This window comes from Phyllostomus hastatus, unplaced genomic scaffold (genome assembly GCF_019186645.2).
Source record: "Phyllostomus hastatus isolate PE091 unplaced genomic scaffold, TTU_PhHast_1.1 phas_contig_312, whole genome shotgun sequence".
NCBI classification, from domain to species: domain Eukaryota; kingdom Metazoa; phylum Chordata; class Mammalia; order Chiroptera; family Phyllostomidae; genus Phyllostomus; species Phyllostomus hastatus.
Window position 1 is genome coordinate 2,551,417 of NW_025333849.1, and position 12,532 is coordinate 2,563,948.

At 40.8% G+C, this 12,532-nt stretch overlaps 1 protein-coding gene across 1 annotated transcript in view; it reads left to right on the top strand.

Moving 5' to 3' along the window:
- FBP1 (fructose-bisphosphatase 1) overlaps positions 1-12,135 on the top strand; it is a 32,073-nt gene extending 19,938 nt beyond the window's left edge. The window contains exons 4-7 of the mRNA XM_045839819.1: positions 5,020-5,160; positions 8,586-8,723; positions 9,522-9,641; positions 11,223-12,135. Of these exons, the coding sequence (XP_045695775.1) occupies positions 5,020-5,160; positions 8,586-8,723; positions 9,522-9,641; positions 11,223-11,414 (591 nt within the window). The 3' untranslated portion in view covers positions 11,415-12,135. The remainder of the gene's footprint in view (positions 1-5,019; positions 5,161-8,585; positions 8,724-9,521; positions 9,642-11,222) is intronic.
- The last annotated feature ends 397 nt before the right edge of the window (positions 12,136-12,532 follow it).

The following is a 12,532-nucleotide window of genomic DNA, read 5'->3' on the forward strand; positions in this document are numbered from 1 at the left end:
TGCAGCATGGGGACAAGGATTCCTGTCCTGACCTACCACTTGTGTGACCTGGGTAGGCAACTCTACCTCCGAAGCTTCTCTTTTCCTTCTTTCTCTAAGTGTCATTTGTCGTGTGTGTCTGTGTACATACACGCACAAGTGATGCAACAGTGCTCAAATATACAAACAAAATAGAGTGAATACCTGTGGGCCCATCATAAAACATGAAATCTGAAATGTCATTTTGGCTTCAGCCCTTCTTATTTAATTTGGCAATAAAACCTCACAGAAGATGTTGAAGATGAACCAGTTTCTTTACCTTAATGGACAAGGTGACAGGTCGAGCTGATTGAAGAATTTCTCGCACTTCCCTATTTTAGAATACAGAGGCCATAATTTAAGCAGTGAGACCCTGACTTTCACTTTACTATTCAAAATGACTTGTTGTCTAGTATTGCACATAACCTCCTTTCAAACATGGAAATTAGGACAACCATGGAATAATTCTCTTTTGTCATTGGAGTATATTTTGCTTTTGTCTGGGCTCAGAGGGAGATCCACATCAAATCAATTTGAGAATAGGTTCTAATGCTCATGTCAGAAAGGTAAATGCAAGAATTATTTATTTCTTAAGTCAACCATGAAATATACCATTTTTGTTGTAGACATGGAAGCAGATAATTTTACCTGCAAAATATCACATCTTTAGTATAGTGAGGTTTGTAGCAAAAGTCCTCATGTGAAGGAAGAACGCTGGTTAATGACTCGACCAAAACTAAAGCAGCATGATGTTTGCCAGCCCTTGTCTCCACCTCAAACCCCCAAACAAAGACTCTTTGAAGGGAAAAAAAGAAATAAAACTAAAAAACAGAGGGACACTGGCTATTAACTAAAAAAATCAAAACTGCATGCTACAGCAGCTTGAATTAAAGATGCTACAAGTCAGCAATGAATCTCCACACTCAGTAAGCTTGAAGTGACTCTCTTAAAAGCCTGAAAAAAGAGTATGATAGTGCCTTTAAGTCATTTCAGTTTTCAAAAGGCTTATTGATTATTTGAAACCATTTGAGGGCTTATGGGGCATAAATATTGATGTCCCTGATATTTCAAAGGTAACCTTTCCTGCTTTCTGCAAGGATGTTCTGGGCTAGAATTCAGCTCCCTAGGGCACCTGCTCAGGAGTTCAGTATCTGTAACTGGAACCGGCAACAGTGCTGGCCTTGCCCACACAATGCACAGAAACAGGTTCCAAGGGGACCTTGAGAGCACATGGTCCAGTGTTCCATGTGGTTCCTGCTGCAGCGCTTGAGGAGGGGTCATCCAGTTTCTGGCTTATTATACCAGAATTCCCTTATTATACCAATATTATACCAGAATTCCCCCTTATTATACCAATTCCCCTGAGGTGTTGAGCAACCATCACAGTTAGAATATTTATCCAAATATTAAGTCAAATATGTCTCCCTATTGTTATTTGGCCTTTTAGAGATTCAGAAAATAAGATTCTTAGATGTTTAGAAATGGCTTTCCTGCCCTCCTTTAAAAACATCTTCTTTAAGTTAAACATCTTTAATATGAGATATTAACTTTAGACATTTGCAAGTGTGGCCATCCTCTACTGGATACATTATAATTTGCCTTATAATTTACATTATAATTTTAAAGTTATAATTTATAACTTTAAAAAATCCAATCTCCATAATTCAAAGCAGAGTTTTAAAAGTGTTCTAACAGCTTCAGAATTCAACATATTTCCCTTAACTGAGCACAGGAAGATGTATTAATAATAGCTATATGTAATATTAGCGATTAATGATGGCTTCCTGACACTGACACTTGCTCTGTGGGACTTTGAGCAAGGTAATCACTCTTTGCCTCTTATTTCCTTAAGTGTAAAGGGGAGATACTGAAAATTAAGTCTAATGCACTGAAAATAGTGTCTGGCTCACAAAAAGTGCTCAATAAATGGTAGCCGTTAATATTACTAGTGTGGTTTTCCGTACTAAGATTCAGTAGACAGTGTCACAGCTCTAACTTAAAGGAGGGAGGGAGGAAAAGAAAATTAGTTCACATAACTAAAAAGCCCAGTGGGTAGGTATACTTCCAGTGCAGCTGCATTCAGGGCTGAGACCACATAATCCGGACACACTTCCCATTTATCTCTACCCTCCTCTCTAATGGCAAAATGGCTGCCAACAGGTCCAGGCTCACACCCAATCCTCTCAGCAGCTCATGTAGAAAGTTTAAGCCTCTTTTCCAACAGTTCCAACAAGAATATCATCTCTTTGGCTCTGATTGGCTTGGGTTAGGTCATGTGCCTAATCACTATTCAACCAATCACTATGGCCTGAAGCATGTAATGATCTGGTTGACCAGGTCGAGGTCACGTACCCACCCTGGAGCTGAAAGGGAGGGAGACAGTATCTTAAGGAAGATTGAGGTGCAGTTATCAGTTATCAGCAGCAGGGTGATAGATACTGGCTAGGCAAAACTAACTGATCTTCAGTACCAATTATAAACTCCTTGAGGCAGTGGCATCAAATATATTTTTGTCTGCTCAGTTTCTGGGTACAATAGTAGCTGAACAATACTGGCCAAGTTACTGGGGACTCTGCTAAATGTCATGTGAGACCTTCTAAGGAGGGTTTGGCTATCCCTCTAAGGGAAGACTATCTGGTGACATGACAGCCCCATCACACTTCTGCCTGACTTTCTCCTCTGCCACCTTGAGTCTCCAGAATCCATGTGTCTTCCCCTATGCCCTTTATGGGATGGTGTGGAATAAAACACACCAATACCTGCAGCAGGTGGTGGCCCAGGATACACAGAGAAGGGTTTGGTCCAGAGGCTTCCTAATTTTGCCAAGTTTTTTATACACATTGGCCCATGGGCATCCTCATGAAAATGTAATGAGTCTCTTGGAGCAAAGGCATTTACTGCTGAGGGTTTGGGGGAGGGAATTCATGCACGGAAAAGGGGATCAGGCAAGGAGAGAATTCCTCCAAATCCATGACTTTATGGCATTATTTTCTGTTTGTTGTGAGTATGTGGATCTTAGACAGTGTTACCATTTCTTATTTCATGCAAAGGTGTCAATGGATAAGATTATTTGATGACAGGATTTCAGGGAAAGCCTATTTACTCTTGCACCTTCCCCATAGGCACGCAGGCATGGACAGTACTAGGCAAGGTGAAATCTCCGGGGAACTTTTAGTAATGGAGAACTGATCACTCCAAGCCTCTAGCAGCTTCCAGCTAATTTACTTGTTTACGTATTCCCTTTGTCTGATTTCACACTGGCTGATGGGATAAGTGGTTGAGATAGAGGATAGTTAGAAGCCTGAGTCTTCCCACTATATCACTGGCTTTGAAGGAAGCTCGTTTCTTTTTCAAGGTTGTGCACAGGCAAAATTAGTAGTTAGGGAAAACAACTCAAATTTTCTATTTTGTGTTTAGTCTGTGTTAACCTATGCTTGCTATCCTGTGAATACAAACTAGACCAAATCAAATAACTTGACCCAGCCCAACCACCTAACAGCCAGCTACCTTGATGAAAACCATTTATTAAACACGAGGAGTGGGGATGAGGGAAAAATGGAAAGAATGGTTTAGCAATTCTTCCTTTTACATAAGTAGTTCTTAAACTTCAGGGAGTCATCTATGATAAATGGTAAAATGCAGATTCTTAGGCTCCCTTAGAAAGTCTAACTTAACAGGATTAGCCCACAGCCCCAGAATATGCATTTAAATGAGTTTCCCAAGGGATTCTGATGCAGATGATCTCTGGGCCACACTTTCAAAACATATGGAAGAAATCACTGTGAATGTTTTTGTTGGAATGACCTTTGTCAGCATCATGCTGTAGGTTCCCTTACTCTCAGCTGCTGAATCTCTGGTTTAGAACAAATAAATAGAATTGGCAGAAATTGCCCATTTTCATCTCTGTTTAAATTCAAGTAGATAGTGTTCAAATTGAAATATTTGGGGCTGTTTTGAGGAACAAAGAAACCAATCAAGTATTAATAAAGATGGTAATTGTCAGTTAGCAATCACTGATTAGGAGCAATCTCCTTAGGGCAGGGGTGTCGAACTCATTTTCACTAGGGACCACATCAGCCTTACAGTTTCCTTCAAAGGTCTGAAATAATTTTAGAACAGTATAAATGTAACTACTCCTTAACTATTAAGGAGTTGAAATTTCATTTAGCCCTTTGAAGGCAACCATGAGGCTGATGTGGCCCCTGGTGAGTTTGACACCCCTGCTGTAGGGTGTTCAGTTCCTTAATATTGCACAACTGTGGGTCACATGACCCAGTGGGCTGTGTTTTTAATGGAAAAAAGAAGAAAAGATTAGAGTGTATGTCATGTTCTAAGTGTAAGTATGGTTTTGTTACATTTTTGTAGTTGTGTGAGCATGAGTGTGTGTTGATATTGGTTTGTTATGGAAAATGTATTTCTTACTGTGAGTCATGGTCAAAAATGGGAAGTATCTGCTCTAATCTGTGATGAGTCTGGAGAGACATTCTAAATTCCTGTATTTCTGAAAATTTCTTTGATATATAAGTGATGTTGTCCACACTGCTCACTGGGGAATGGGCTGCCACTGGCAAGAACTCATGAAATTGATGTCCTCACTAGACTCACAGCCCTGCAGCCCAGTCTTAATTTGTTTAAATGAAGATGGAATAGGCAGGTGAAAGACATTGATGCACATAATAAGATTAAATTAGTGGGAGCTGGCAAGAATGCAGGCTCTTTCCTGAAAGTGAAAATAGAGAAATGAGGGAATATCAAATTAGTAAAATTGGAGGAGGGCCATAATTGGAAAGAAGGATCCAGCTGCAGGAAATCTGGGGTATGTGGGAAGGCTGCTGTGGTAATATAATCAGGATATCACTGGTTCAAGAAGAAAGGTCCCTTTAAGAAGATGCCCTATTTCATTAAGAAAGCACCTTGATAATGAATCTTGCTAATGGTTGAACTAAAAAAAGAACCACAAAGACAAAAACAAAAATGTGTTTGTTTTCTTCCTTGTCCTAGAACTCTACTGATGAGCCTTCTGAGAAGGATGCTCTTCAGCCAGGACGGAACCTAGTGGCCGCTGGCTATGCACTGTATGGCAGTGCTACCATGTTGGTCCTGGCCATGGCATGTGGTGTCAACTGCTTCATGCTGGATCCGGTGAGAGACCCGGTGGGAGGTTAGGTACTTGGCTGATGGCTGTGAGTGAATGTCTCTTCTGTGTGTGTGGGGTGGGGTGGGCAGGGGTACACAGTGGTGGGAGATAAGTTCTAGGGAGGGACAGAGATGATGTGGGGAAATGAGTGAAATGGAGGACAATGTGTACATCGTGAGATTATTGCAGTGCTAAATAACATCTCTACAGACATTAAAAGGGACCCTTTGTTCCAAGATGAAATATTTAGAACAGACATTACTCAACTGACCCCAATGCCTATCAAGGCCAGGCAAGCCATATAAATGAGTAAAATGGGAAGGAGGGCCGGGGTGATGTTGGGGACTGTGGTGAACTGGAGAGGAATAGCGACAACTGCCAAGGCTTCTGATATTTAAGAAACACTGTTGTTGTTGTTTTTTTTTAAATATGATGTTTCTGGATTTGTAAAACAGTGTGCTAGCCAACTAAAACACATTTATGGATCAGATGGGGCCTATAGATGGTCCATTTACCACCTACTATATTCATTACTAGCTTATTTTCCTGAGTGAACAGGTATCCTAACTGAAGCATTGTTTCCTCAAAAATAGCTACCAAATTTATTTGATGTGCACGTGCGTGCAAACATTTAGTTAACCTTTGCAGTTTGACAAGGCTTTGATGACTTGAAGGCATGAAAATCAAGAAGAAAATGAAGATAACTCCTTAGTCCACCTTATAGAGAAAAGCTACCTGATGCAGAGAAGCCAACGGTGCCATGAAAAATATTCATTAGCAGTTTTGGTTTGCGCATAATGTCTTCTACATATCTATTAATTGGAATTAGTTATTTATTGAGTTAGATGACAGTGTCAAGAGAGCAGTTAAATTAGGGAAAGAAATCTTTTTAAATAGCTGGTGCAACTAGCCACACCACCAAATACAAATTCCATAGAATAATCTTTAATAGGTCAGCACATATATTATGTGTTTGGTCCAGTGTCCCAAGGGGAAAAGAATTGGGTTTATAAACAGCTTTTAGTTTTGGAAATGTTCTTGGGAGACATTAATGAAGCATGTTATTTATTTGGTGTTTTTTGCTAACAAACTGAACACAAGGACAAACAGGCAGCTGGAGTCCTGTGAGGGACAGTTAAAGTGTGGGGCTTGTTGGCAGGTCGCACAGATTGGAGCCTAGGCTGCCTTTGTCCCTGCACTCTTGCACAATTGGACTTTGCCTCTTTGGAAGTACCAGCACTTAATAAGTAAACAAGGGTGGGGCACCCGCACTAAGTGCAGCCTCCAAATGAGGTGACCTCAGGGAAAATAGTGGCAGAACCAGAGCACACTTCACTTGGAGCCCAGGGTACAGTTTCAGAAATCATTGATGAGTATTGATTTAATGTCTCACCAGACATTTCCTACTTCCCTGACATTCTTCTGGTGACATCTCTGTTACCTTTATATTGATGGACATGTAGAAAAAAATTAAATCTCTTCTTGTTTCTAAATTGCAGACTGGTGTCTCCAGGAGTGAGTTTCTGTGTGTTTGATAGTCTTTGGCTCTCCTTACACCTAATGGCCTCAGTGTTTGGAAGAAAAATGCAAGCCCACTGTCCTATCCCCTGCTGGCTGTCCTCCAGAGATCTGACTAACCCTCTGCTGGCTGATGCTGGGGTTGAGCCTTGGACTGGCTTAGCATTTTCTTTTCATTTTGGCTTGCTGAGGGGACAAGCTGAGAGTTTCTGCTAGAAAGGATCCCAACCCCTATATTTGCATTTTTAGCAGGTTTTAACTTTCAAAAAGCTTTTCATCTCCTGTCTCCATGTACAGGGACTCCCCTCCACATCCTGGGTGCTCTGGTTAGGTACCTGGGTGGGGTGTCTGCAAAGCATGGCTGCATGAGCTCTGCAGCACCTGTTATGCCATGGCTTCATTTTCCAGACTTTTTTTTGGTAAAGATATTTATTTATTTTTTACTTAGTTTTCTGACCATAAAAGAATATTTCTACATATTTGTGTTCAAAAGAGTTGGAAATACCAAAAAAGAATAAAAGAAAAAAATCACTTGCAATGATACCTCTCAATGACCACTGTTAATTCTACTCTCTTTTCCTTCCCTTACCCTTCTTCTTTCCTATCTTCCTTCCTCCCTCTGTAGTTCCAACATGCCGCATACTGGCAGGGAGCAACCTTTGCTATGGGAATAAATGGCTGGGGAGAAACGTGTTGATGGGGCCTTTCTTCTTCTAACTCTTGCTTCCATGGAGCATCCTGCCCCAGATGAGCAGAGCCCCAATCACCTTCTTCTCAGTGACACACAGGAGTCCCAAGCAATCCTCAGTCCAGAGCAATAGGAGTTATGTGACAGTTTTCCTCCAAATTCCAAACTCTTTTGAAGAACCTAAGCATTAAAGGTACCAGCTTAGCACCAGGACATTGTGGAAGGACGTTCTGAGAAATATTTTGTGAGTCACTGAGCAAAGTCACCTGAACTTATATATGCTGTGAACCAAAACTCAGGGTTCTACTCTTTTCTACAGTAACACACAAAAGGAAAATGCCAGCAGGTAGAAATGGAAAGCTGAGACCAGCCCTGTGCATGTTGGTGTGATTTAGTTGATAGCCCACCTCCTGTCTGCACCAAGTCTTTGTTTTGTTTTGTTTTGTTTTTTGAAGGCATACACTTGTTATGTTGCTTCAGACACAAAAATTCTTATTCTCCCTGAGGGTTTGCTGCTGTTTTACCTATTTCTGCCCTCCATATTTTTTAATGTTTTCTTTCTTCTTTTTTATCCTTACCCAAGGACATGCTAATTGATTTTAGAGAGAAGGGAAGGAAGGGAGAAAGAGAGGGAGAGAAACATTGATGTGAGAGAGAAACATCATTCGGTTGCCTCTCCCGTGTGCACTGATTGGGAATTGAACCTACCAAATTTCAGTTTACTGGATGATGCTCCAACCAACTGAGCCTTACCGGCCAGGGCTGTTTTCTTTCATCTTTTACTGAAACCATTTAAAAGCAAGGTCAAAAGTCTCCTCTATGTCCATTAACATCTGCAGCAACCTCTTGTCTTTCCCAGTTCCTTTCCACTAGTCACACCAATGACACTTCCCGGCCCTGTCCCTGCTCACAGTTACTGGAGAGGTGGGCTGGAGGCACTGGTGTCCCAGAGCCATGAGAAGCAACCTGTGCTCGTGGTCATTTTACAATGTGTACAAATATTGAATCACTGTGTTGTATACTTGAAAGTAATATAATGCTACATGTCTGTTATATCTTAATAAGAAAAGCTCATGAAATGGAAAACCAGGCTCCTGGTAATGATACATGGGTGTGACTGCTGGCCTCGTGCACCTCCCCTCAACCTAGCCAAGCCTGCTGCACCCTCACACAAGAAGGGTGAGAGGGCTCATCCCCTCTACATCTTTCCCTCCTGTTTCACAGGCCATTGGAGAGTTCATTTTGGTGGACAAGGATGTGAAGATCAAGAAGAAAGGGAACATCTACAGCCTCAATGAAGGTTATGCTAAGGATTTTGACCCTGTTGTCACTGAATATGTACAGAGGAAGAAGTTTCCACCAGTAAGTGAGAGCTCTTTGCTACTTTCTCTTGGCAGAATGAAATCAGGATAATTAAGCCAATTGGTACCTGCTCTATAATATCTGATGGATTTCTATTAAACTGTCACAAGATTGAAGGTGTCCATCTTCGTATCCCTCAGTTACTAATTAGTGAATGTGAAGAAAAGAAATGACTGTCTGTAGAGCTGCTTCTATATGGGAATGTCCAATATTGCCATACTGTTATCAGATGCTACTGATGGCTGCTGTGTCCTGAGGAGGAAGCCCAAATCTTAGCATGACATTCAGGGCCCTCAGAGTCGGCCCCAGACTTTCCTTCCATCTGTATCATCTCTCCTTCCACTTTACCTTGGATTCTCCTCATCCCCACCCCAACCCTGGCTCCTCCCCCAGACCCAGGTAGACAGAATTTGCTTCTGTACATTGTTTGCTTGTGCACCTCCCTCTCCCACAAGATGAAAACCCCACCTTCCTTAGCTTGACAAAATCCTTCTTGCAAGGTTCTGCTAAGTGGTACCATTTTTGTGATGCCTGCCCCAACCACAGAGCCAGAATCAACAGCACCCTCCTCAAGGCTTCTGAGAGTAATCTGGCATAGTGTAAGACATATGAGAGACTGCCTCCATTTTTCCATTTTTCTGCTCCTTGGGAACAGGATTTTCATCACATTTCCTAGAAAACACCTAAACATGCACTGTATAGGTGCTCACTAAACCATTTTGAATCAAATAAGTGTAAAGGATACATGGAGAACTTTCTTTTCTGCAACGCTAATTATTGCTGGTCTTACCCTTGCAGGATAACTCAGCGCCCTATGGCTCCAGGTACGTGGGTTCCATGGTGGCTGATGTTCACCGCACCCTGGTCTATGGTGGGATCTTTCTGTACCCAGCTAACAAGAAGAGCCCCAAAGGAAAGGTAAACAGATCCTCTGAGAAGCAGTGGGTTTCATTTGCAACCCGGGGATTTGACTTAGAGAGAAAGGTTATGATAACTGTTAGACTCTGCAGTAGGATGTGAAGGGTATCTGTGGCATATTCTTGTCTAGATTAAAGGTTAAAGCCAGGAAACAGCTGCTAAAAATGGTCTCTGCAGAGCCCTGCCATGCCAAAGATAAGTAATGGTGTTATGGTCAGGAAGGGACTAAAAGTGCTCAGTGCTTCCACTGGGCACAGGGTTTGGCTTGAGCAAAATAAATCCCATTCATAAAGAGAAATGAAACAGTCCAGCCCTAATTACCAAGGCAGCAAATCAAATATGTATTACAAATAGAGGTTTCCTTTGATTGCTTTTAAAGGGCATAAAATAGAAATAACTAATGAGCTGACATTTTCTGCTTGGAAAACAGTACCTTTCTAGGGAGGGAAAGAATCTCAGGGGAAACCTAGAGCTTTTAGGTAAGCTGTTAGCAATGATTGCACCAGTTAATGCCCACAGCGTTTGCACAAGCTGGGGTTGGGCTCTGCTGGCCCAGGCTGGCTAAGTGGTCCCACTTCTACACAGAGGGACAGTTTTCCTTCTCAGATATTGTCCTTTTGTTTTTCCCAATAAACAGAGTGCCTTTTTTTTTAATATGAGAGAAGGAATGGGAACAATAATCCCCTTAAAATAATTAGAAATCCGTATATTTACATATGTTCAGATCTCTATTTACAGCACATGGTGTCCATTTCACTGAAGGCATTCTTACTTAAAATACCACTCGTGCCATAGCCACCTCCAGGATCCCAACCTGTATGATAAGCCTGCTTCATAGCACTTTCTATAATGACTCAAAATATTGTTCCTTAGCACAAATACTGAAGTCTCTTCTTTTTTTCAGTTTTGCAAATCTGGCCATGTCACCTGTATGGAAATAGAGTCAGGAAACACCTGCAAAAAGCTGTCTGCTCAGTAGGCAGACTGCATGAAAATATATACAATAAAAAAAGTTAGTATTTAAAAGTAAATGCCAAGGCATATAATACAGTAAATCCCAACCTGCAAGCCCTGGGAGAATTATAAAAGGAATGTGTGTAGAGTTGGAAACAATATTATACTGTTTGGAGGAGCCAGTATGCCTTCCAGATGTCTGCAGCCCGACACAACCATGAATTTTTGTATGCTTTTAGAATAGGCAAAGCTCCATCCAAAACACACACAGAATCACTCATTAGGTCCAATTTCTATGCTATAAAGAAAAGGGAACCATCAGTTCTGCCAGTATGTCATACAGTACTGAGTCCAGGTGGTCCGTCTCATGTTTGCATCAAGCACTCTATTCTTGCCTCCAGCTTGATGAATGGCTTAATTTAACCAAATGGCCAAATTAACCATTTGGTCTTATATGGAACCTTTGGAGGGTATATGGGAGCTTTTACAACCTCATAGAAGGAAAGGGAAAGTATCAGCTACCTTGGAAACTTCCACTAGCTCTGCACTGTTTTGCTATGAAATAAATCCCCTTTGTATGTAATACCTTCTGGTGTGAAATCCCTGCTCTTGGCTGTTGTTTTCCAGTTGAGACTACTCTATGAATGTAACCCAATGGCCTACATCATGGAGAAGGCAGGAGGATTGGCTACAACTGGAAAGGAAGCTATACTGGACATCGTTCCCACTGACATCCACCAGAGGGCGCCAGTCATCTTAGGGTCCCCTGAAGATGTGACCGAGTTCTTGGAGATATATAAGAAGCACGCTGCCAAATGAAGAGCTGACTTTTCCCACATCAAAAAAGATTGCCTTTTATCTGGGCTTTTATCTCACATGGCACTACCCCATTCTGACTGCATTATACAGTCCTAGACAGCAGAAATAAAAAGCACAGCTATCTTTACCATCAAATGCTGTAATAATGCCTGGTGCTGCCTAACCAAAATGCTATCTATATAATGCCACTGATGGTTAAGATATATTTTGAGTGGAAAGAGGAAAAATAAACATATTTTTCCTTTTTCTAAAAATAGTCTTCATTGCTTTGTGTCAAATAATAGTAATAGTAGTAATAACAGTTAATGCATATAACATTAGGTAACTCATTTAATCTTCACAGTAACCTTATGAATTAGGTGCTATGAAGAACTTATTTCACCATTACATCATGATGAAATGGAAGACAGAATTGGGTAATCTGCCCAAGATCTCCAGCCAATGAACAACAGAGGTCTGATGTGATCCCAGGCAATTTGGCCACTAAACTCAAAGTTAGCCTATTGCTTCTCCTATGTATTGTCTGTTCAGATCTGGGTGTGCAGAATGAACCTGAGCAAAGCTGTTTATGCTTGGGAGCTGGAGAGGTGATAAGTTAGTGGTGGTGCCTGCATATAGCCTCTTGGCTTCAATATGTCGGTATAATGATCTGAATTACAAATGAAAGTTTACATTATTACTCAATGGTGACTTTTAAAAATAAAAACAACACTTTATTGAACTAGGAGTCTTATAATTTCTAAGGTTATTTATCATAAGGAAGATTTCATCATAAAAGCAAAATTTATGGAAATATTACATTGTTGCAAGCAAGTATATTTCTTACTAGACTCTCTGTATAAACATTTACTCCCCTGGCTGACCCTGATTCTTTCTGGACTAAAATTTCCAAGGTCATGGCAATTTATATCAGGTTTTAAGAAACATCTGGTTTTTCTTGGGCTCTAGATTTTTTTATTTTACAATTTTTTTTCAGTCACAGTTTACATTGAACATTCCTTTGTATTAGTTTCAAGCAGACAGCATAGTGTTAGACAATCATATACTTTACACTAGATTTTATAAAAAAGTATGTATGTATGTATTTTTACTTGCTAACTTGAAACAGGTTTTTGTGT